At 36.1% G+C, this 27442-nt stretch overlaps 1 protein-coding gene across 1 annotated transcript in view; it reads right to left on the bottom strand.

The window, feature by feature from the left end:
• thsd7bb (thrombospondin, type I, domain containing 7Bb) overlaps positions 1-27442 on the bottom strand; it is a 62805-nt gene that overhangs the window by 13703 nt on the left and 21660 nt on the right. Inside the window, exons 3-18 of the mRNA XM_089125246.1 lie at positions 23394-24234; positions 20855-21103; positions 20438-20598; positions 15579-15734; positions 14916-15116; positions 10378-10569; positions 8036-8276; positions 7834-7949; positions 7600-7732; positions 6610-6713; positions 4774-4965; positions 4382-4690; positions 4113-4291; positions 2401-2555; positions 1747-1900; positions 848-986 (exon numbers count right to left, since the gene is read on the bottom strand). Of these exons, the coding sequence (XP_088981372.1) occupies positions 848-986; positions 1747-1900; positions 2401-2555; positions 4113-4291; positions 4382-4690; positions 4774-4965; positions 6610-6713; positions 7600-7732; positions 7834-7949; positions 8036-8276; positions 10378-10569; positions 14916-15116; positions 15579-15734; positions 20438-20598; positions 20855-21103; positions 23394-24234 (3522 nt within the window). The remainder of the gene's footprint in view (positions 1-847; positions 987-1746; positions 1901-2400; positions 2556-4112; positions 4292-4381; positions 4691-4773; positions 4966-6609; positions 6714-7599; positions 7733-7833; positions 7950-8035; positions 8277-10377; positions 10570-14915; positions 15117-15578; positions 15735-20437; positions 20599-20854; positions 21104-23393; positions 24235-27442) is intronic.

Raw genomic sequence — 27442 nt, 5'->3', positions numbered from 1 at the left:
TTTTTTTTTGTGGGAAAGAATAAAAATCCTGCATACATGACAATAATCACTTAAATACATGAACATAGGAACTAATTACATGTGTAAACATGTGTAGAATAAAGCAAGAACCAATAAGATCCTGGTGGATGAGTGCTGATCTTCCAGTTGTGTGCTTCTATATAGAGAATGGTAAATGCTAGTTCTGTCAACATGAGTGATCAAACAGTCTCCGATCGGTCTTTACTCATCGCCCCTATCCACTAGGCTATACCTGACATCCAAGCTCTGTTCGAAATTGTACTGTTGTCAAATTACGTTAGAAAACATTGCATCATCGTCATCATCGTGACGCAATCAGATCTCAGATGTCCTATAGCTTTAGCAAAGCAGTATGGAATACCTATATGAGAATGATCTGAAGATCTACGTGTCGTGTTATGTTGTGTATGGGCTCGTTTGAATTGAGAACACCTGCTCAAAATAAATATGTTTTCTATATGGTTCACTAATGTTTGGTGAAGCTACAAACCAAAACGTGGCCCAAAAGCCACATGTGTGTACTGTTTACATTTACTTGATATCGGTCTCTATACCTAAACAATTATACTTGATGTATTCTGTTAGTTGAGACCTTTTCAAAGATATATGACACTAACTGTCATGCATGATGCTCAACAGATCACGTTTACATTTTTATTTTCACTTTTGGCATATATCATATAAAATTTGCATCCACATTTTTATATCATGTATTGTAAAATGATGTACTTCAGTTTGAGGGCACTGAGATCCACCCTGTTTCACCAAGGTCCACTCACTTTAAAATGTCTGGCTTCGCCACTGGTGTGAACGTTTGTTACAGTACCTGAGTAAACGTAGGAGTATTTGAGACAGGTCATATTGATACAGGATTGAGTCTGGTTTAGATCAGGGCAGGAATGATCTCCTTCTGGCCACCTCAAAACAGATCTACTCCTCCACCTCAAATCACCAGCATTACAATCCTTGGGGAATGCAGACATCAATCACACCAGTATAGCATCATGCATATCCACACCAGTATAACATCATGCATATCCTAATAGGGACTTTTCATTCAATGCATTTACAATGGAAGTCTATATTTTGATTTAAACTCACCCCAAAAACTTCCAAAATGTAAGTATCTTAATTATAATTATTGTAGTTCGTTATTTTAATATTTTTTTGCTCATTGGCGTTGGAGTAAAAAAAAGTTGTAATTGTTGTAAGTGGATTTTTCTCTATGTAAGCAGTTGAGTATCAAGATAAAAATGACAAGCTTTAGGATATATTTAATAAAACAGGTTAGTTAGCAATTCTACCCCATTTGTGTCATATTAAGAAGTATAATTTTCAAGTCATGTGGCTATACATTCAAAAACAATGTGCATTTTATTGTTTATTCAGATGCGATAACTTGCACCCTAGGCGTCCATTTAAATGCATCACTGTAATAATTAATGTAATGCTTGTTTTTGCTAATGTAGGGACTATATAGCAACAAGTGCTAAAGATGCATATTCCAATCAATGCACCATTAGGCAATTTTAGAAATGAATTATTATTTACTTTTTGCACCTATTTTTTGTGGGAACTTTCAACCTTTCAAGGAATATATTGTATTATTATATAAGTAATAAATGTTAATTTTAGTCATCCCATCATGACAAGCTTCCCTCCATCCTGACATTTTATTATCCATTCATCTGCCCCTCCACCTATTCATCCATCAATCAAACTGACCACGGTACATTTGCTCCACTGGCTCCACTCTGATGTCACACAGTGGGCGGGGCACGGCAGTAGACAGGTCTCAGCTGTGATTGGCTGTTCCTCCTGGGCACATAGTGAGTCATCCACAACCTCATCCTGGTTTTCTCCTCCCCTTTTCAAGCAGCTTTCAATCAGGGACAAACAAAGGTTTTTTTTTTTTTACAATTTAAATGAAACTATAAAGAGCCTAAAAGTCAGACGTGGTCTAGGGTTTTTGTGGCACCTCTCAGTCAGGGTGAGAGCACAAATAGAACCAGAAAACATTGTTGTTCAGTTATAACATTACCCATAGTATCCCATCATCCCCTCCTGACCTCACTTTAGACTGAAGGGCAGAGTTATGACCTCACTTATCTTTAAAAAGAAGAGTTATGACCCCATGAATCTGTTTGGCACTGTTGTGACCTCTCCTCGTTTCTGAACGCTGACTTACGAGACAATTTTGCTGTGTGACGCACACAGGATCTGTTTTATCATTTTACAACAAAGGTAAAACACAATATATTGTGCTTCTGTATTGTGGCAGAATGGGGACATTTTAAAAAGACATTCTCAGTACGAGACATAACTTCTTTTTAATTCAACTTAAAAGGCTCATTTAAAAACTAAGCGTGACAAACTCACTGGATTTTGCAGGTCCGGAAACCCTCTCCACATGAAGCCTGTGTCGATCCAGTGTTTGTGAGATTGTTTGGTGGGGTGATGATGCACATGGAGCAGGACTCCACTTCCCACACATACTGACTGCAGTCAGAGTAACAGGGAAGTACCTCAGACACCTGGTCACAGACAAGATAGCTATGATTTTAGTTATGGCAGCATGCACACAAGTGTATGTTGTGGATCTCTGTGTATACAAAGTATGTACTGAAAAAAAGATAACATGCTAATATTTATGTGGGCAGACACATATTCACACACATAGACACACACACACACACACACACACACACACACACACACACACACACACACACACACACACACACACACACACACAAATCTCTAGGGTACTCACCTGAGCCTTTGTAGATATTCATATCAGCAGAACATGACCAGCAGCAAAACCACAAGAAAGAAAGAGGAATGAATGGGGAAAAGGAAGAGGAAAGGAAGAGGAAAAGAAAGGAAGAGGATATAAAAGAGGAAATGAAATATGAATAGGAAAGTGGAATGGGAAGAGGAAAAGTAGTGCAAAGCAAAGGTAAATAAGAAGTAAAGAAAGGAAATAAAAATAAAGGGAAGGGTGAGGAAAAAGAATTTGGAAAATGAAAAGAAACAAATGTATAAAGAAACGGATATGAAAGAAAGGAAGAGGAAATTAATGGAGAAAGGAAGAAAAGAAAAAAGGAAAGCACCAAAATAGGAAAGTAAAGCAAAGGAAAATAAGGAAATTAAAAAGCAAAGGAAATAAAAAGAAAGGAAATTTAAAAAATAGGGGAAAGGAAAGGAAAATGGAAATGAAATGAATAAGATGAACGGGGAAGGAAACAGAAAAGGAAAGTAAATGAAAAGAAAATGGAACATATGCATAGAGAAAAGAATATGAAGAAAAAATTGAAAAAAAGTGGAAAGTAAACGTAAGGCAAAGGAAAGAAAGGAAATTTTTAAAAAATGGGGAAAGGAACAGGAAATGAAAATAAGAGGAAGTGGAAAATAATAGGGAGAGGAAGGAGGAATAGGAAAACAGGAAATTGACAAAGGGAAAGAAAAGGAAATCATTTCTATTAGTTTCTACTGGAAGATGTTTGCCCCCACTGTAGATTCGTTATTTAGTGGTTCATTTATATGAGGGAAACTGAGCTGAAGGAAATGCTTGCTGACTCTAGTTCAGATCCATGAAACTTTAATGCTGGTTGAGCTGCCCTGATGGAAAATAAAATAAAGTGAAATAAAAGGAAAAAGAGCAAAAAGATGGGGGGATAAGAGGTTCAGTCCCCGGGGGTCTTGATCCTCTCCAGTCTTGTCTTATGTAGTTGAGAAACAGCTGAAAGTGGGCAGGCAGGGCAAGACCCCCAAAGCCAGACCAGATGAATAATACATCACACACACACTGCCTTGTCCTCTGTGACTCCCGCTCACAGATGAACAAACACTATTCATGAATATATGAACACATACAATTGAAGCACACAAGTGTGTGCATGTGTACAGCATGTGATATTTTTTTAGGCTATTTTAAATAGACTGAACTGCTCCCATGTCAATCTCATTTGTAAATAATGCTAAATGTCTCTGGATATTCAAAGTTATCAGAACAACTCGTCTTCTGGGGACTACGAGAACAATAAAATCAAATGAAATTATCCTCTATCGAATTGTAAACCTATTCTCACCTGATTTTTGTAATTGAGTTTTGGGCAGGGTCGACCTCCATTGAAAGGCTTCTCTCGTAGCCACTGAGAGCGAACTTTCACACCCCCACCACAGGAGGCGCTGCAGGCAGACCAATTCGACCACTCGCTCAGCTTACAGTCCGTAAAACAGGGCACATGACACACTTCTTCTTCATAACCTAAAACAGCATGCATGCCACATAATACTTAGCGATACATTTAATATAACTAATAATAGTATAAAACAATAATATTGAAGAGCACATCACCAGGGCTGCTACAAAGATCTGTTTCCACAAGTTTCCCCAGGTGATCGAGACAGGCCAGAGCTCTGTAGCGCTTTCCGTGTCCACACTCGCTGTCCTTCCTATGAGCTCGCCAGTCCTGGACTGTCTTTTGGCTTTGGTGGGAAACCCCTTGGATGAAAGGATGGCCAGCAATATTCTTTGCTGGTGAAAGCAAACAAGGAGACCAGGAACCCTGAGGCTTGGTGTGAAATTCTGAACAAGGACAAGCTTCTTTCTCCATGAGAGGAAACAACTCCTCCTGTTGGCATCGCCAGCGCTTCTTACTGCGACCTGAGAGTTTGGACGGAAGGGGAGCTTGGATGGTGTGTGTGCTTTAAGAAAACACTGTGATAATCAGAATGCAGTCAGGTTACCTATTAGAGAACGGGTACGAGTGCGCCAACTTCCACAGCCTTGACATTGGGTGAATCTGCTCCAGGAGGTGAAGCTACATTCATCTCTACATGGCACACGACACTCCCTCACCGGGACGGGCATCACTCCTGCCCACCTTACACAGTCTGTCATATCTGCTGGAGAATCGTCTGCACCAACACACGACACCTCTGCAAACATAACAAAGAGGAAAAAGAGAAAGGCAAAGACATTTTTTTAGTTTGTTCAAAAGCAGTATATGTTGGACAATGTCAAACCAGCATTATTTTAGTATCATTCAGATATTATTTAAGTTTTTATTAAAGTTAAAATCAAGTTTTTAATGTTGTTTATGTGTCTATGTGGGGTTTTTAATATGCTTTAAGCCATTGTGCAAATTCATCATTGCTGAGTAGTTTCTACAACTGCAGTAAAAAAAGATGCGGTTTGAAATCGCGTTGTTCTTCAACATGTAAACAATCCCGTCACATTATTATCTGTGTGATTACGTTGTCAAGCAAAATTTGAGAGCAATACATAAAATGGATTACCATTCTGATGCATCGACTTGTATACGTTCACTCTTCCACTTCTTCTTCTGAATCAGATTCTGGTTCAAACATTAATGGCTGAAATAAACCTGTGTATCTATCGTTTACTACAGTAAAATTGACAGAGTGGATCTTTGAGCTGGAGTGAGTGAGTGGAGGCGGGGATTAATATGCATATCCATGTATAATAAATGAAGCAAGGGTGTAGAGTTACATTCAAGTAATTTTAAGGTATGAAAAAAATAATTTCACAGGAAAAAACATTTAAACATGAAATTCAATTGCAGATCAAGGATTACAGTTTTAAGAGATAAAATTATGGACTACAGGGGGACTTGTTTTGAATTTAGTTTTTACTTTTATATTTACAATTTTAATATTAGGCTAGTTGAAGTTTCAGCAATTATGTTGTGTACTTTTGTCATTTTTAAAAATATTTATGTCTATGTACTGTTCAGTAGAAATTTCAGTTTTAGTTATTTTAGTACAGTAACGTTAAACTAAATGAAAAAGGTTTTTTTATATTTATTTTTAACATTTATCTGTGTCAGACATAATGAAGCATCCATTTAATGTGATACAATTAAAATTGTATCATCATTTGTTCACTCGCTTTCTTTCTTCCATGAAACAAATATAACAGAAGATTTTTAGAAAAATGTTTTTCGTCAATTGGGTTCAGTGTTGTTTTGTACGGACAGTGTACAGTCAAAAATATTCTTCAAACTCTCATTTTTGTGATCCATAGAAGAAAAAAGAGATATTGTATTGAATGACATGGGTGAGTAAAAAATTGGCAATCCTGTAAAATTGTACAAATAGGTTTTGGGGCCCGCTGTAACACATTCTAAACACAGTCTTATGTAAATTGTTCCACAGCATCAAATGCAACAAATGACTAAAGAACGATTTTACAAATGACTTGCATAGATATACAGAATACATTTTCTTAAAAATCCCTGTCTCACTTTTTGTTAAAACTGTCTTTAGTCTTAATAGGCCCCGTATTTGCCATTAAATTTGCATGAAGCACCAGCAGGGCAATTTTTAAACAGCCCGGAGACACAGATGCCAGATGTCAAACCACGCAGTGTGTCCCCTCTGACATTTTGACAACTTTCTATAAGATGGGGATGTGAGGAAAATTGCCAGCAAGAAACCTTCAGGCAGCCCAGAAGTCCCTCTGAGTAGCTAAGATAAGTTATCGTCCTACAGTAACCCCGGTATTGCAGAACTTCCTTAATAAAACTTTAAATTATATAGAGATCCTAATCCGTCACTTACCTCTTGTCTCGAGGCCAACGCCGCATGCCTCTACGGGCCCACCCACAGCCTGCCTCACCGAATCAGGTACCAGAACACACTGATGCCAGCGGTGGGTCTGCCATCTGCCAGGAAACATCCACCACAGAAAACATGTTGCAGTGTCTGGCTAATATCCAATTACATTTTTATTGGCATACACACTACCACCATGCATGTACACCATATGTTGCACATGGTTTTATTACATTTGGGTAGTTGTCTTAAATTTTTGTTTTTCCTAATTTTATGAATGCTAAAATGTTTAAATCAGGAAAATAGTAGTTTACAGTTATAACTTTTAAAAAAAAACATGTTTCAATGGTAGGCTAATTATGTATACAAGTTGATATCAAGTTAATTCTGAAGGACGCAAGAAGTGAGAGATTTGTATTTCGTGATCTATAAGCAGCTGTATAGTACAGTACAGATCGAGTCTGTAAGATTTGTTTTCTTTTATTCCGAAAGGACACATTAAATTGATCAAAAGTGACAGTAAAGCAAAATCTATTTCAAATAATAAACTGTTATTTTGAACTTTCTGTTCATCAGACAATCATGGATAAACTGCATCACATTTTCCACAAAAACATTAAGCAGCACAACTGTAAAATGATTTCTGAAGGATCATGTGACACTAAAGACTGGAATAAAGATGCTAAAATTTCAGCTTTGTATAACAGGAATACATTTCATTATAAAATATATTCAAATAGAAAACAGTTATTTAAAATTGTATTAATATTTCACAGTATTGCAGATTGTAGAGCATTCGTTCAAAATAAACACAACGCCAACATTAGTCAATGACTTTTGACACATCATAACTGAACCCTTCAGCATTTCAGTAATTGAATTCATTTAATTTCAGTTTGTTTCTATACATTTCAATTTAACTGCCTGTTAGCTAGCTTGTTGGTTTAGTATGTCCAACTTTTCCCACTTAAATGATGAAACCATCTCTCTCTTTACCTGTACGTTGGGCACAGAGGAGGTGGATCACATTCTCTCTCCTCAAAAAGAGTGTCCGGGCACTCTTGACCTCCGTTAGCGGGTCTCTGGATAATAATCCTATGACGAGACTGGTTTGGGGCAGTAGCATTCACTAAAGAAGCAAAGTATAGAAAAAAAAAATGCATAACATGCAAAAAGGCCAAACATTTAGCTTATCTAGTTATGATGTGTTGTTAGGGTTAGTGGAATTGCCTGATAAACAAGAAGAGGGACAGGGACTCCATTCACTAAAAGGTGTGATGATGCAGTCAGTTTTGCAAGGTAACGGGCAAGACCGTATCGTGTCAGGACGAGAGGATTCAGGACACCTGAAGTAGAGTCAAGACACGAGATAGAGGGTATCGTCAAAGAAGTCTACACAGATGTTAGGAGGAAAGATTTTGTTTTTTAATACCGTTTTGGCAGTACGTGTCCGTTCCCAGCTCTCCTGCACGTGACTTGGCGCATCTGTACCCCCGTACCACAGGTGGCATCATTCTCCATCTGGGCTGTGCTGTTAGCGTCACTCTTGTCTGTGATGGTGTTTGGCACACAGGGATGCCAAGGTGAAGTATCCCAGTAGTGCACTGTGCATGGGTGCGTGCTGCAGGCTCTCCACTCCTGCAGCTCAGGAGCCGGAGGACATGGCTTTCCATCTACAACCAAACTAAATAGCTCAGGATTCTTTTTTTATATCCCTCATATTTAACTGCAACTTTAATTTACATTATGGCATACATTATATGGCATACAACTCATATAAGTTTTCAGTTAAATGAAAATTCATATTTGCAATAGGCCTATTCATAGATTATTCTGCAAATGAATACATCTGCACATTTTACATCACATATAAAGGAAATATATATACATATATCTATATATATAAACACACACTGGGGTATAAATTTGGGATCGGTATGATATTTTATGTTTTTATAAGAAAAAGTCTCTTCTACTTAACAAGCCTGCATTTATTTAATTAAAGGTGCATTGTACAACATTTCATGTTTAAAATGGCAGTTTTTCTAACCCGTACATGCTTAAACAATTGCCTGATGGGGTGAATGAGCCCTTCTCTGATCAATGCGATTGCCTCTATAATCCTGTACAGTAAGTGTTAATATGTACATTTTAGGTACATTTTAGGTGTTAATATGTACATTTTAGGTGCTAATATGCACATTTTAAGTGTTAATATGTACATTTCAGGAGCTAGTATGTCAATTTGAGGTCCTAATATGTACATTTTAGGTACTAATATGTACATTTTAGGTGTTAATATGTATACAATAAGGTACCAATGTGCAGCCTTTGGGTACAATAGTGTACCTTTTGTGACAGCTTTTGTACCTTTTTTCTGAGAGTGCGCGTTCACGCTCGCCTGGCTATGTTTGGCAGGTTTGTGTATTCGCCGCCATTCTCCGTATCAGCGAAGACAACTTGAGCGACAAAACTTTAGTCAACTTTCCACAAAAGTAGAAGATGGATTCAAAGAGACCGGCTTGTAGTTCATTCCAAAGCCCAACGCAAACTCCACGTAAGACAAAGAAAATAAAACTTCTGTATAGTGCAAGGCGTCGGAATAAGACGAGAGTCAACATCGAGAAGACTTTCAACAAATGGAGAGATCTCCGATCTGCTCTAGGGCTCAAACGGGATCCTATACAAAGTAATAACTTATATTGTTCATGAACGTGTTTCCATAATAATACAATCATAAGTGGATACAGTAAGCACATAAAACAGTTCAACATGGAGATAGATGGAAACAAAAACCAAAGTTTTCTACCCCCGTTTTCCCCTCACACACACAAGTGTGTAATTTACTCAAATGTCTCTCCTTTCTTTAAAACGACTTGCAGATTTAAAACTTTATTACCTCTGAAGACATTATGACACTTTCGCTTGTCGCCAGAGGGGGCGTAGTTCTGCAAAAACTCAGAGACTTGTGCAATGCACCTTTAAACCTACAGCAAAAATAGTTATATTGTAAAATATTATCACAGTTTACTTTTTTATTTTCATCAGCCATTAATCAGAATCATCCTTCAGAAATCTTTCTAATATGTTGATTTGGTGCTCAAAAAAAGTGTTGAAAACGGTTGTGCTCACTGATATTTTTGTCGAATTTTTTGGATTCTATGATGAATAGAAAGATAAAAAGAACAGCATTTAAAAAAAAAATAATAAATTTGGTGTCAATGTAAAAGCCGTTACTTTAAATCAATTTCATGATCCCATGACCCACACACACACACACACATACACGTGTGTACACAAACACACACTTACACACACTTTAAGGACAATTGACCATGTGATTTAGGGGTCAAATTCAGGGTATGTCCTTGATGAGTGTGTCATAAAAGAATGTATAATTAATGAAAAAGACCTGATTTAAGCGGACTAGCATAAATGAAACATGCCCGAAGAATGACAGGACAAAGGCAAAACAACGTTTTGAAATGGGGATTAGAGATTTGTACTCAGAGTAAATCAGAGTCTAGAGTTTAAAAAAAAGAGGCACTGTGAATAATTAAACTGAAAGAATCTCAAAAAGGACTTTAATAAAGCCCAGTGTTCGAGAGCTTTTCTGCAACATTTTCAACAGATGTTATGTTTCCAACATGTCTTTATATACCTTTTGCAGCATGTCTTTTGCATAAGTTAGTGTTAAATGCCTCTTCCAACAAGGTGGGCAATTTTCTCTGTGTGTAAATAGACACTCCAAATGTTTAATCTGACTGAACTCACGCTTCCCAGGAAGAGCCAGAACAAGACGTGAACGACTTTGTTTCCCCTCTGTGTGTTTACTGGAGCAGGATTGGGAACAGGATGTCCAGGAACCCCAGTGTCCCAGCACACAGTCCCCAGGACAGGGCATCTCACATGGCTGTCCGACTGGGGGAGGATCTCCTGGGCATTGATTACCATCTACTGGCTCCCCTTTAATGCAAAATAAAGGCAGAACATCTGATTAAATGCATCTGATCAGAAAAAAATAATGTTCCTATTCACTCTCTTTCTTTTTCTTTTTTTATATTAAATATGTTTATTTTTTTCTCACTTTTCTTGAATAACACATTTAAATATCTTAAATTATCAATTTCTTAATAAACAAGCATATTAACATCTTATTCCAATACAACACAAGAAAATATGCAATTAAATTAATTGCTAAGAAACAAAATTAGAACATTGAAATAATTATCATGGTTTGTTCTAAGCACAGACATTTCTCAGTTTCCCCTTATCTCGCACCTAACAACCACTTTACTTTAATTAAAGTACAATAATATGCAAATAAGATGTTTAATAGCATCCTGATTGCTCTATTCTTTCCTCAAAGACCATGATTGGGCAACATTAAGACACTTTTTTAATTAACAGAAAGCTTGAAAATCATTATCTGCTAATGAATGCTAAAGTAAAAAATATCAATGCTAAACTTCACTCAATTCAGTGTGGAAAACACTCTGAAGTGTGTCCTAAATGTTTAAAAAAAAAAAAATCATTAAAACAAGACTCACTTTTTAAATCCTTAACCTCACTAAATGTTGTTATGATTTATTAATATAAACTTAATCCAGAAGTTTTCTTGTTTTAATCATAATTATGACCATATTTATGTCATAACGGATTTATGTTTCTGTCACATAGATACAATCTCGTGGAAGATCTTTTTATTTGTGAAACTTGAATGAACAATAGACACATATACACAAGCACAGACTCAACTAGTAGAAGATGCTCTTCAGGTTGTTTGCGAGATAAAAGAACAAAGATTAAAGGCAAGCAATAAACCTACAGACGCTGCTCTGAGAGTCAGATATTGAGGCACAATAGTTCATTTCTTCATTACATCTCAAATGTAGGAGGGGCAACATTTCTTCAATTGATGTTAGGCCCTAAAAATCAATCTCCGTAAATCCCATATTCGTTGCCTAAGATATAAATGCACAAACTGAGCATTTTTAAAAAGAGACTTTCTTGTCTGAAGATGCCCAGCTCTAAAAAAAAGTATTTTTATGACCCCTGTAATCATCTTTTTTTTTTTTTTGGGGTTGTTTTATAAGGGTTTATTTCATTTTCTTTTCACGGTGGCAGACACAACCCCCTATTTGTACTGTTGGAAGAAGCAATTTCCCAGAGTGATTATCTACCTAGAGCATTAAAAAGTGCATTATAGTATAGCATCAGAACTGCAGGACTGTCGATACAGCAGAATTCACGCTACTTCATAAACATCAAATTTGCAGTCAGATCACTAAAACTGTAGAGATAACTTTTACAAATGAACCATCGAAACTTGTCCATCCAGAGCAAAAACTCGGCCAAATAGTGCATCATCATCATAAATTCACAAATTCACTGACAGAAGCACTGGGTATTTAACAAAAGGTTATTTGCTAGGGCCAATAGGCAGTTACATAGAAACCATTTAAAATAGCATAGTAAACATAAAGCAATGTGCTAAAAACCATGGCAACACTCATAGTGTAATCAAAATATATATAAATATTGTCCATGTATATTTATCTTGCAAACAGCACTGCTTAAGGAAATATATTCTTGAGATTAAAAATATATTTTGGTTTATTTTGCATTTTGGATGTGTGTGTGTATATATATATATTTATATATATATATACACACTATGTATATACACTATATATATATATATATATATATATATATATATATATATATATATATACAGTATATACACACACTGTACACACATACTGTACATTCAGTATATATAAAGGTCCAAAAATGAGGAAATCGGTAGCTAAAATATATTTAAAATACAGTGCATGTAAATGTCTATTAACAATATATTTTTTTGGCCATTTTTTGTGTATTCGACATGTTTTTTTATCATTTTTTATTTTATATTCTATTTTATCATCATGATGGAATACATAAAAATCTCGATTGCATTTTATAAACTCTTTGAACACCTGGGATGTAATGCAGTGTTGTTATGACAAAGTTAGATAAGGTGACTTTAACCAAGTGTAATGTGATTACAACTCAAATCTCCAGCAAGAATACATTATCGCTTTAAGTCAACTGCACTTCAACTTTAATGGCTCTGGCATTTCAGCTTCACTTTGCATTTTGCAGAACATTCTAAGTGCATGCTGCGAAGATAACGCTGTCAGGTTTAATGCATATGTGTGTCGGATATAAAATTCCAAATGCACCATTTCCAGTAATGCCTGACATTTGACGAGCCACAACAGGACATGTTTCGCACACAGAAGTAATCCCCTTACAGGGGTGGTTCGGAATTTCCAAGTGAGCCTTAGTATTATTTATTAGTGGCGACAGTTTTCAAAAATTTTCATCCAGTCTTTCCATTTGCATACTGTAGTTCGCCAGTGCTAGGCTAGCGCGAGTCAACAGTAACTGCTAGCCTGCCATTAAAAACAGTTTTACCCACTCCACAGTTCACCAAAAGCAAATAAATTATAATGCAAGACTATCGATGTAAATGTCTGTTGAGAAAATAATGTTAAAAATCAAACTACCCTTTCATTGCATTGCAATAGTTATACTTTGTTCCCTGTATTTATTAGCACAGTCTATAGCAGCGGCGGAGTTTAACATTTTTAACATTATTCTCTTAACAGACAGTTACATCGATATAATTTGTTTGTTTTTGGTGTACTGTGGAGTAGGTAAAACTGATTTTAATGGCAGGTTACCAACCTTAGAGGACTCTTAAGGCTTTTTGAAACTTGTGTCTCTGTGTATTTGTGTGTCAAAACTGCAGTGCAACACTGTGACATGGATCTGTCTGTCTGTTCTGATCTTAAACTCATCTCAACGAGAAGCACATAAGACAGATAAGAAATATGCCACATAGCCGCTGGGAGGAGAGGAGAGATGAGAGCAGATTAATAGACAGCTGATCATTTGCTTATGTGAGTAAAAATAACGAATCGCTGAAGAGTTTGAGGATGGGGATAACAGAAGGTTAAAAGTAATTAGAGGGAGGTGAAGAAGGATGGGATTGAGAAAGATAATTAAAGGGATAGTTCTGTAAAGCTGTCATTTAATCACCGTCATGCATTTACTCAAGATGATTTTACAACATGGAAGGAGATCATTTGCAGAATGCCTTGGCTGCTGTTTTCCATACAAAGAAAATGAATTGCCTACTGTTCAAAAGTTTGTGGTCATATTGTGAAATACTATCACAATTCAAAATTAGGGTGCACTTGTGTGTAATATGTGATGCAAATTACTCCAGTCATCAATGTCACATGCTCCTTCAGAAATCATTCTAATATGATGATTTGCTGCTAAAGAAACATTTTTTAAAAATTATTATTATCAGTGTTAAAAAATAGTTTGTGGAATTTAGGATTAAAAAAAATTTCAGTATAAAAGTTCAACAGAACAGCATTTATTTGAAACATAAACCTTCCATATTAAAAATGTATTTACTGTCACTTTTGATCAATTACAATCAATTATTTTTTATCAATTACATTTTTTTTTTTAAATTCTACTTACCTCAGTCTTTTGAACAGTAGTGCACAGTATATGGGAGATGTCAGGCTCCCAAAAAAAAAAAAATGTCTTGTACGCTATGCTCCCAGTTTTCTGAAGCCATAAATAGCTTTGAGGACCAGACAAAAATGTATTTTGCTCCCTCCTGAAAATCCTCTCATTTGCATTTGCATACATTCAAATCTTAATACACCCCAGAATAGACTCATCAGTGATGGACGTCATCAGTGATGTCATTTTTTTATTTATTTGCCTAAAAAATACTGACAAAAATGCTGCAGAACAAAACATTACAATAGATTACAAAAAAATAAAAAATCTGGCAACATATAATTAAATATTTGAATGAATTGAATTATAGGATATAACACAGTCTCATCCCAAGTCGTCATATAACTGACGTCTTGGGACGTCTTTTGACCATACGTCAACATCCGCCTTTTTAGGGTACCCTTAAACATCGGTTGGTTGACGATCCCGGGCCGTCATACAACTGACGCTTTACCTTTAATGTCAGTTAGGTGACGGGGTAGGTTAGGATCCGATAACGTCATATAACCGACGTTTAAGGGTACCCTAAAAAGGCGGATGTTGACGTATGGTCAAAAGACGTCCCAAGATGTCAGTTATATGACATCTTATGGACTGCTTACTTTTATGTTTGTTTGTTTGTTCAGTTTCATTAAATGGAAAAGAGAAGATTCAGGTTCATTCATACAACAGTTTCAGGTGAACTATAAGTGACGTGAGCCACATACTGTACGTACCTGTGGCGGACAAACACTCCAGAGTCTGTTCTAGGGATCCAGGGCCACATGATCCATTTCGTGGAACACATGGCCCCTGTGATGTCACTCGCCACTGGAAGCAGAAGGGGTCATCGCAGATCATCGCTTCGTTGACGTGAGGGCAACTGTCGAACTCCACCCAAGACTCGGTAATTACAGAACGAGTTCTCATTCTGAAACCTGAAAAAATGAGGAACAAGAAAAAAATAAAAAAACACATCAGCGATGACTCAAAGAGAAACATGCTCATTGCCAACGTTTTAGCAGATCCTGTTCCCACATTCTGGCAAACTAAGGAGCGTAACGGCCAAATATATGTGAGTTGTGCCGCTGTTACTTAAATATATATATATATATAACTGTGAACCATATTACACTGAGATATACGAGTCGTCGAGAGAATAAATAAAAAAAGGAACTCAAAAAAAAAATGCTTTAAAGCGAGTGAACAAAATAGAGGAATACAGCTGTCCTGTCACTGTCGCCTCAATGAGTGGGCGGCACCAAAGCTTAGGGTCAGAAATACGCCCACTTCTGAGATTCATACACTTTTTACATTAGTACGAGGAGAAACCAAGGACAGTGTGTCTAATGGAATCTAATGTGTGCGATCTGGTTTTATGGGATGTTTTTGTCTCTCACCTCTTTTCCCCTGGGGTTCGAAACAGTTGTCATGGAGACAGGGTCCCCAGGGTGACCAAGGCGTGAGGGGACAATGTTTCTGACAGGGAATGAAGCAAGACTCAGCCAATGGTGGTAAAGGACCAGTGCACAAGTTCCTGCCAACAGGCCGATTGACTAATAATGAAAAAAACAGTGAGACAGTTTCAGACTTACCATAAATGTCCATTGATGTGGTACAACGGGGCTAAAGGCGTCTTTCCAACACATCGGTTTGTTGTACATTTGAGCAGGGGTGTAAAGTAACGAATTACAAATACTCACGTTACTGTAATTAAGTAGTTTTTTTCAGAAATTGTACTTTTTTGAGTAAGTTTAAAATTGTGTAATTTTACTTTTACTTGAGTACATTTTAAGTGATGTATCGGTACTTTTTCTCCGCTATTTTCCTTCTGTTTGTGGCCGTTACTCGTTACATGCTTGTTTTAATTTTATTTTTATCCATCAACGTGATTGGATCGAGTAATCGGTCTCGTGACTGTCATCAATTCAAATTAAGCATAGAAAACTTACCGCCTATTCCTGCTGTTACTCGTGACTGCTGTGGATGTGCTGCGCATTCATCACGCATCAATTCAATCCAGATATCAGCGTCTTCCTCTAATATGCTAAGGTACATTTCACATTTCTGCTTAATATGATATTTATATAGGCTGGCCTGTCTACATTAGAGGATGACACGGGAGTGGATTTTCACTCCTGTCCCGTCCCACTCCCATAGAAAGAAATCTTGTCCCGTCCCACTCCCAGACCCAAGTTTAAAAAATAATCCCATCCCATCCCGCTTCTGGTAAATTGACTCCCACTCCCATCCCACTCCTGTTTAAACTGACTCCCACTCCTGTACCGCTCCCATATATATTTTTTCTTCAATTAATGTTTAGTTAATACATAGAATTTAATTTAATCTGCAATTCTGCATCCTCTCCAATCCATCCTGTTTTAGACCAGCTGCTGAGCCCCAGTTTCTAGATTTTCTCCAGAAAATGGAAGACAGTAAATAAAAGAAAAACAGTACATCACACCATGTCTACAATTTAATAAACCCAAACAGCACATAAAGCTGCATTTTACTCATTTATTGTTGAGTAAACAATACATTTACAGTTTACATTTATAGTTTTTTTAATTACATTTTAAACGATTTTCATCAATTATGCTCTTGCATAATGAGACAAATTTTAGTTATATGTTGCTGTGTAGGCTGCAACATGGCTTATTCTTTCCTGAATTTGCGTGCCTCTTCAGACCGCTCATCCCTGAATCACTTGCTACTTGACTAAAGGGGGTCGCACACCGTACGAGAAGCTCAGCGCCGCACAGAATCTTTAAAATTCGAACACATTCTGTGTCTGTCCGCGGCGCCCAGCAACGGCTCAGGACCGTGTTCAAAACCCTGCTGCGCCACAGAGCGCCATTTACATAGTTTTATATAAAATTTAAAGTATTTTTGTCTCAAATCGTTGCTAATGTATCCTGACTTCACCCTATGCAGTAATATACATTTAGTTTTGCATTCATTTACAGAAATCAGCTGCTTGAATGACAATTGCTGATGTTATTGGATTTTTCAGTTGAGATTCTCAATTCAGTCAGTTAACAGATGCTCTGAGGTAAAGTTTTCAGACTGCAGACTCAGTAATGATTGTATTTAATTGTACAGTACAACCTAACATAGAACAGCGATACGTTACCTGGAGTTGTCCTACTAGACACGGCGCGGCGCGGCTCGTCCGGTGTGCGACCCCCTTTTATGCATGTCTTACAAGCAGCGTACATCGTGCTATCACCGTCACATTCTACTCTCACATACTTAATTTTTCAGACTTTCCGACCAGTTCTGTGAACTTAATAGACATGTCATTACTTCTGATTTTGCGCTGTAAATCATTTTTTTTTGCCACATCGACTTCTCTGCGGCTATTAGCTCCCTCCATCACTGCTCTTTCAATTCCGGCGGTAAGCCGTGACAAAAAGCACTGATGGCTTCTGGAACGGCTGGGTCGTGTAGTTATTTTTTAATTTCACTACATTTTAGGCGTATTAAAAGGAAACTACAAAATGGTGCATTTACTTTTTTCTTTTTTTTTGTCGTCTTTGCTATTGGTTGATTCCCGCTCCCGTCTGCTCCCGTTAACCATTTATCCTGTACCGTCCAAATCCCGTGATTAATAGCAAAGATGACTCCCATCCTGCGGGAAACCCACGGGAATCCCGGGACCCGTGGGATTCCCGAAAAAATGTCAGCCTCTAGTCTACATGGCCTAACATTTGGTCTGAGGTTGGGGGAATTGCGAGACGAGTTCATAATGCGGTGAATTCCCGCTCCTTCACAATCACAGGAGACAAGTTCAGAGACAAAGTGTGTTTGTTTCTTTTGTAAAAGTTTCCTGGATATAACTTCCCTATTTAATGCACAATTTTCCTTACAAATTATATTATCAGCATTACAATGTGAGTGCTCCGTGTAAAATGAAAGGGATGATGCCACCCTTCTAGAACAATGCATTTACGTTTAAATTGTAACATATTTAATAGCATGGAATAAAAGTGTGTAATTAGTGTTAGCTCACTATCTTAGCCTTTTTCAGTGCATTAGTTGAGGTAATCTGATAATATTAGTGATTCTCATTTATCAAAAGACTAACATTGGTACCATTTTGGAGAGAAATTGGGTATTTTTTATTTTATTTAACCCATCTCTTGGTGTGTGATGCTGAACTATATACTGAACTATGAACTATATGAGTTTCTAAAGGTTTTTGAATTATTTGAGCAGTTATGAATATTGATATTTTATGTGCAACAATAACATGCTCAGGCCCAGTGGCTTTTCGCCTAATTTTAAATGCTTTCCCCCCCAAATAATATAATTTAAATGGTGATGAGTGTACTGATTTGATGCATTTTAAAAAGATGGATGATAGATATTCTTCAATCTTTGTTACAAAGAACAAAATATAATGTGAATTCCAGAATGTGCATTTTTTTTAATTAATAAATTGTAGTGCACAGTGTTTATTATAAGGGGTAGAATCCGCACCTCAGTACTCACTACTCACTACTCTTGAGTACTTTTAAATAAGCTACTTTTTTACTCTTACTCAAGTAGTTTTTTGGACAAGTACTTTTTACTCTACTCACACTACATTTTTTGGAATGTAATGGTACTTTTACTTGAGTATGTTTTTTCAGTACTCTTTCCACCACTGCATTTGAGTAGCAAATGAGAATAGCTAAAATTATTGCAAATATTCTGAGACAAAGGTATTCTTAATGATTATCAGTTTTGTTCATAATTTGAGCAATGTTTTTTAATAATGGAATAATATGTAAAAGTGTGGTCTTTGGGGTAAAGGCGACCCTTCTGTTGGGGCAAAAGGCACAATAATTAATATGATAATAAATAGCTGGCTGATTTGACATGAGATGGTTAGATTCAGATGGTAAATATCATATGTGACCCTGGACCACAAAACCAATAGCCAACAAAACACTGTATGGGTCAAAATTGTTGATTTTTCTTTTATGCCAAAAATCACTAGGATATTAAGTAAAGATCATGATCCATTAAGATATTTAGTAAATTTCCTACCTTAAATATATCAAAATTTTATTTTTGTTAGTGGATGCAGCACATTAGCCAACAGAAATGGAAACCTTTAAAGACAATTTTTTCATTATTTAAATTTTTTTAATATTTATCTCAATATCTCAATATTTTTTGCACCCTCAAATTCAACATTTCAAATAGTTGTACCTCCGCCAAATATTGTCCAATCCAAACAATTTTTAAAAAATGGACACATATGACTGCTTTGTGGTCCAAGGTCACATATTGGAAATAATCCCCATATTTATAATGAAACCATCATATTTAAAAAAATTGGATGGATGGATTGTTTCTGTATTTTTAAAATATATATTTTATATTAACATATTTTAAAGACTGTATATTTATTGAACAAAAATGGGTTTTTTTTTTTAAATCAAAATAAACAGAAAATAGTACAAACTTGGCTAAAGTGATTGTTTTGAACAAGTATTAAGACATTCTTATAAAACATATTATGGCTAAAGTATTTGTATTAATCACGTGTGGCTTTTGCCCCATGCTGGTAACCCCGTGTGTGCCTCATAAACGTACAAGATTTACCACTTTTATGATCGATTTTCACACAAAAATCTGTTGCTCCATCAATGTTCAATACAAACACATATATTTTTTTCTGCAACCATACACTAACTATGGGAGTTGTGAAAAGTATTTTCAAAACATTTTTGCAGATCTTACAGAAGCTTGCACAAATATAAATGTAATTCAAATCCGTCCCTCTCACTATGTGTGGCAAGTGCAACAGATTACCATTTAAATCAAAAAATAGAAACACAGAGGAAACTAAATCTCCCCCTTAGTGTTCTGCCCTGAGTCTCGACAGCAAATAAAGGATTAAATAAAATGAAAGCCATCTAAAAATTCCCCCCACCCCCCTTAATGTTTATGCTTTAAATGTTAAAAAAAGACTCTCATTCGAGAGTCGCATTCACATTTGTTTATTGTACTGTCAGTTGGCCTTTTTTTATTAGCAATCTGATCCCAAATCAAAAGGTATTTTAGGGCACCATCCTTACTGAAATCTCATGACTCGGATAGCTCTCCTTAGGCAGAAATTTTCTGTTTTTCCAGTGCATTGTAATTGAAATAATCCTGTGTTTCTACCATGGTACTAAAAACGAAATGTTGTCTGGAACAATAATTCATAAATCATAATTCTATGCAATTAATTCATAGTTTACATTTCCTAAAACAGTGTTCTTACTATGGGATGGTACTGTGATGTCATGGATCCTGACACAATAAGCCTCTCGGGTCCGGATCCCGCCTCCGCACAGGACACTGGCGTTGCTATGGCGATGGTCCTGCTGACTCAAAAGAGGGGTCACCTGGCATGGATTCCAATTGGTCACCCTCCACTCATACCTGTATTTCCAGCCAATTAAAATACATACAACACAATTCAAGTCAAATTAAAGAGTCATATCGGTTCAAAATATCTGCACATCTGAATGCGAGCTCGAAGTCTATTGTAAGAAGGGTGTGGATTTGAACAATTTGTGAAACAGATGAGAAATAGATAAGGGGGAATTATAATTTATTGCAGACTTTATTATTTAGAGAAAAATCAAAACATTTGAAAAGATTTGGATGCACAATTCTGGCAATGCCGTCTCTTCACCTTGGGCAGAGTGGCAGTGTGTCTTCCAGAATGTTACAGTTTGCTTTTTCTTCCAGGGCGGGGCATGGCTCTCCTCCACCAATGGCTGCTCTCTTCAGGCTACGGCTCCTGCTTCTGAAGCCAGGTGATTGGTCAGATGTCTGGCACGTCTTTGAACATGGACTCCACCGTGACCAATCAGACACTTTACAGTCTCTGGGCATCACACATGAACGAAAGTTTACCGGGCTGTTGTCATGGTCACAGAGGCTGGAGGTGAGAAAGAAATTTTTATTTTATGTCTGTCATATTTATATATAATTTATATTTAATTATATATATATATATATATATATATATATATATATATATATATATATAATTTATATTTGACAACACTACACCACACTCAGTTTATTATTTCAGCTGCCATTTTAAAAGACTAAGTTGAAAAATAAGTTGAAAAATGTATATATTATATGTAAAATTTAACAGGTGTTGGCAGGTGTTAATGTCAAACCCTGTATATATATATATATATATATATATATATATACTGTATATGAAGAGTTCAGATGCAAAAGCCTCTAAATACCATTTGAAATTTTCTTCTTTAATGATGATTTTGATCAAACTTGTATATTTAAGTTCAGTAATTTCACTTAAATAACAATTAATAGATAATTATTATTGCCATTGAAGTGAAATCACTGAACTTAATTATACAAGCTTGATAAAAATGATCATTCTAGAAGAAAATTTCAAATGTCACTTAGAGGCTTTTGCATCTGAACTCTTCATATATATATATATAAAATAGTAAAATAAAATAAAAATTGAATTGTAAAAATATTACAATTACAAAAAAATCACACTGTTCAGGTAGTTTCAAAGGGTTTCGTGTTTGTAAATTGCCTTAAAATAAATATTTCATCTGCCTGTTCTGAAGCGTTTGGCATGCATTTTGCCTCTGGCATTGGAAAAAAAAAAAAGGTAGCAACATAAACAGAACATTTTTCAAGCTGTCTCTCGAACTCTCCAAGGCTTTAACGTTGCTGATGATTCTTGCTGAATATATTGGCATACAAAACAAGCTAAAGCAAACTATGAAATCCTGCGAGAGAGAGAGAGAGAGAGAGAGAGAGAGAGAGAGAAAGAAAGAAAGATAGGGAGGTCCGTGGGTGTTCAATTTATTCAGAAGTTTAGTCTGGCTTAATACCAATGCAAAAAAGTTTGTAAACCGCAAGGGAAATCTTGTAATCTGCAGACATAAAATGATGTTAATTTAATATGCATTGCCTAAGCAAGTGGTTAAAATAAAGACTGGCATTAGCATCTTATTGTTGGTAACAATATCGATGCTAGCTGCAGAGCATAGACAACAAAACATTGCTTTTTTTTAAAGTGTTGATTGCAAAGCGTGCTTGTTCGACCGCAGAATTGGCATTGATTAATATTATAAGCCCTGTCTTTGAAACCAAATCGGGGTGTTTGGATAATGAGTTTGAACATTGTTAAAATTTTACTTGGTAATGAGAATTAAAACACCTAAATAATCAAACTCAGGTGGGATATTTAGATTAAGAATTATATGCATATTTTTAAACCTTCATATGCTCATCTTAAGTGTTAAAGCTGTGTTAAGATGTGTTAAAGCAAAACTTTTCCCACATTAAATATTTCGCATTAGTTCAGTCAGATCACCTTTTCTTTTTTCCCCCCCCTTGAGTTGCAGATATTTTGTCAATGGATCAAGATTCAGTAATAACATGAAATATGATATTATAAAAATTAGACCAAAAAACAAACAAACAAAAAAAGAAACAGCAGGCTTGGGATCTTCCCTGATTTGAAAATAAAAGGTGACACGGCCTCTCACTTTTCTGTATCGGTACCTTTTTCAGAAGGTAAAATTTAGATTATGTTATTTGACAGCGTAAATAAAGGTAAATGTATTGCATAACATTGTTGCATAACTGTGTGCTAATAGGCCTGTATCATTTATTTATGGTCAGATCAGTAATGAGTCAATCTGACCGCAGTCAAGACTACATCTACAATAATTCTTAAAATGCTTTTATCACACAACTCTCTCTTTATTCTGGATTCTTTATTCTTATTTATTCTTTTGTAAAAAGCTAAACTTTATAATTGGCCAATTTCCTCCATAGTTGTGCTATAGTTCCACTTCACTATCTATTTTTTTCTCACATAAAATAAAGTGAAATCAATGTTTTAGGACCATGTTTCAGTAAGTATCTGTGGGTTCTGGATAACACTGGGTTGAATTGAAAACAAAACAAACAAAATGCTAATTAAATTAAATAAATAAATATAATAAATAAAATCGAACTAACTAACTAACTAACTAAATAAAATAAAATGGTTAGTGCATTAAACGGATGGGTGCACTGACTGATCAAACAGTGGATTGATGTATGTGAGAATGGATGGACAGACTGATTGATTGGTAAAGGGGTGGGTGAATGGATGAATGGGTGAATAGATTGATGGGTTTATAAACGTATTCACTCAGTAACTCATTAGAAAGGACGCCCACCTTAGCATGGCATTCTTCCCATCACTCCTCGTGCAGCGCAGTTGCCGAGTCTGATAGCCAATAGTGATTTCCCAGGATACTTTGTGGCCACTTTCCTCATAATGATTTTGGTGGGGAATGCTTTCGGTGTGGCGTTTGATCGTGAATGGAGCCTTGACTGTTTTTTTCCCATCATGCCCGAAATTGAAGTCCACCGTTGTCTTTCCAATAGGTGCCGTCCCTTTAAGTCTGCAAGGGCTCCAGGGCCCCACCCACAAACTGTAACTGTATTCCTGTTGGTCAGAGGGACAAGGGGCAGGGTGGGCGTTGTCATGGTTACAGGGACGTGTCTGGGTGAGGATGGGACAGTCTGCTCCTCCATACAGGGGTGTTGCCAGCACATGCCTGGTGCGCTGTTGGAGGGCCGACCCGCAGGTGCGACTGCAGGTGGACCAGTGGGTGAAGGCGGAGACGACGCAGTCGATCGGGCAGGGTAACAAACACGCCTGCTCTCTTTCTGGAGGTGAAGAAAACGCTTCACACACATGCAGGCTCACGCTGGTGCTGTTAGTACGCTTCACACACACCACATCTCGCTTTTGTACTCCACGCTGAGCGGTCACACATCGATTGGCTGGGAGGAGAGGACTCGGGGTGCAGGGACCCCAAGGAGACAAGCGCCACTCAAACAGATCCTTTTGCCATTCGCACATCTTCACACACACTCGCTGGTGTGGTGGCCGGTCAGATGGAAAGCAATTGGACTGATGAGTGCTCCAGCCTTCAGAATGGACACACCACACCGAGCGACTCTGGAGCCCGACGGAGCCACAATCGCTGGCCACACATACGCCCCATGCACCTACAGGAAATAAGAGAGAGACACACACGGGATATCAAGTGATTTATATTACTATTGTAACCAGTCTCTATTAAAGCCCAAAACAGGCAATTCATCTTACTTTAGCTCAGAAATACTGTACATACATGTGGATTCAGACAGATAATCACCTTTAATTAATTTAGAATAGCACTGTCAGAACAGTGATTACAGCATATAATATAATATAATATAATATAATATAATATAATATAATATAATATAATAAATATAATATAATATAATATAATATAATATAATATAATATAATATAATATAATATAATATAATATAATATAATATAATATAATATAATATAATATAATATAATATCATTCAAAAGTTTGGGGTCAGTAAGAAATTAATACTTTTATTCAGCATGGATACATTAAAGTGATAAATAGTGTCAGTAAAGACATTTATAATGCTACAAAAGATTTGTATTTCAAATAAATATTATTTTGAATTCTATTTAAACTAATGATTTTTTTTTTTTTACAAAATGTTTTCAAATATACTAAGACTTGATCTGGACCCAATATAATATAATATAATATAATATAATATAATATAATATAATATAATATAATATAATATAATATAATATAATATAATATAATATAATATAATATAATATAATATAATATAATATAATATAATATAATATAATATAATATAATATAATATAATATAATATAATATAATAACCATTCAACATTTTGGGGTCAGTAAGAAATTAATACTTTCATTCAGTATGGATGTATTAAATTGATAAAAAAAGTGCTACAAAAGATTTCTATTTCAAATAAATATTCTTTTGAATTCTATTTAAACTAATGAGTTTTCTTTTCTTTTTTGACAAAATTTTATCAAATATATTAAGCCTTGGTCTGGCCAAAATAAAATAAAATAAAATAAAATAAAATAAAATAAAATAAAATATTTGTTTTAATTTATAAAATATATAAATTTATTTATTTATTTATTTTATTTTAAAATAAAACAGCAGTAATTAAGTGGTTAGTAATGTTGTCCATTTAAAGCAAAAGTCAATGTGTAACACACATTATAACTAGTTATAAAGTTGCTTCTATTCTCACAGTCATGTTAATATCCTGAATGTAGATCATTCATTTTAACTTCATTCATTTTAACCCAACAACTTTAAATGATAATTGTTTAAACTCAAATGCAGCAAAAGTTGCCATCTGTTAAAAATCACATGATCCCCATTAGAAAATAAAGGGACAGAAAGAATGGAGAAGCGATGGGAACAGAAAGGCAGAGGGGGACAGATGCTTCCATCAGAAAATCTGACATCATTGCTATCGTTCCTCAGGGGATGTCAAAGGCCATGTTCCCTTCATCAAGCCACCAATGAGGTCACCAAAGAGAACAGACAAAAACCACGTGAAAGAGAAAGCGAGCCATATGGGATGACATCATTACTGTATATGAGGACGCCGAACACACATTTAATCATTAGACTGTAGTAGGTCTTCACAGCTTGCTAATTACCGCTCGTGCGCTCATCTGCCTTAGTCAAATATCAATTTACTCAGAGGCAGTTCAGGTAAGACTTCAACCGCAGAGGCCTGTCCTACAGAGATCTCCCGGCTAATCAGGATTCTGATGGATGGCATGCTGATTAAAGACTCTAGATGTGGGAATAATCACTTTGAACTGGAGCAATGTGAGAAAAACCACCAGGAAAGAGATGTGTTGTTGTTGTGCTTTTCTCTGAACTGACTATTTTGGGGAGGAAAATGGAAAAACAATATTGTGAAGCATGTGGCTCATTTACACTTTTCTGCTAGTGGAATTTAGTGGAAACCATGTTGACAGAAATTGCAGATCTATATGCATTGATTTTTTTTTTCATATCCTTATGAAAATTACATATAGATTTGACTGCAGTCACTTACGCTAGCATTCATACGTTTTTTTTTTTGTTTGTTTTTTTAGCTTAGTGGGATATTTTAATATATTTGAAAGAAGTACCTTATGCTCACACACACACACACACACACACACACACACACACACACAGAGAGAGATAGACTCACAATCACTCTCACAGCCGTGACAAGCTCCTTCCAACTTTCAAACTGACTTCTATGTCTCACAGGGAGTTGATCCTCTATCTCCCTCCGTCTCTCATATGGCCATCACTGAAAGGCAGCAGGCAGGCGAAGAGAAACAGAACTGAGATACAACCAGGACCCTGTCCCATGGTGTCACAGCAGCTTAAAGCTGTGAGATAGGATGAGGTCACTCCGAGGGCATCGGAAGCAAAGTCACTGTCGGTTAGATTGTGAGTGGTTTTACTCAATTTTGGCAGCACAAAGGCAGATTGAACTAGGATATCTTATCGAGTAGAATCCACATTATCAATTTCTATTTACTTGCAAAATGCAAATTTTGAGTGAAAACTGAAATTGGTTTTCGTTCCCACGGGTTTATCCTCAGGCAAAACCCATCGGCTTCCACAGCTGAAAATACGTCATTAGCAACAATCAGAGGCTTTGGTTCAAACACACCTGAGACAGGTTATTTTCCACTCTTCAGACTTTCAAAAGCTTTAATCACCCACAAGCCGCCTAGGGTTTCCTCTATGGTGGGATTCCTCGGTGGCTGTACTTCCATTATAAAGACCGCCAGAGAGACTGCGAGTGCAAACAAGCGCTCTATACTGCTTGCTACTCCACCTCACGTTGAGTTCATTTAAAAAACATGTTATGCATTTGACAGATATTTCTTGTTCCCTGGCAATCTAACCTGTGACCCTGGCAAGACATTACCAGCCAAAAAAAATATCAAGCTAACAGCTGTGGAAAGTTCTTTAGGGCTTTTTAACATGCATGCACTGCAACCAAACTACTGTAGACCACACTGCTTCTTAGAAATGATTAGCGCTCATTATAAATCAACAAGATCTTAAGCGCTCATATTACATACTAAGGCTCTGATCACCTTTCAAATGAATTGTATAGATGCAAACAGCCACAGATAAGCACATCATTCATGTTTTAAATACACTATAAAGGTTTGGATCTATATAAGGTCAATGTTTTTGCAATGTTGAAAAAGTCTTATATGCTCACCAAGGCTGCACATTTTTTAATTAAAATACATTTGAAACTGTAACTTGAAATATTGCTGTTTAAAATACCTATTTTCTATTTTATTA

Source organism: Pimephales promelas, chromosome 21 (assembly GCF_988280905.1).
Source record: "Pimephales promelas chromosome 21, fPimPro1.hap1.1, whole genome shotgun sequence".
Taxonomy (NCBI): domain Eukaryota; kingdom Metazoa; phylum Chordata; class Actinopteri; order Cypriniformes; family Leuciscidae; genus Pimephales; species Pimephales promelas.
This window is presented reverse-complemented; position numbering and strand designations above follow the sequence as displayed.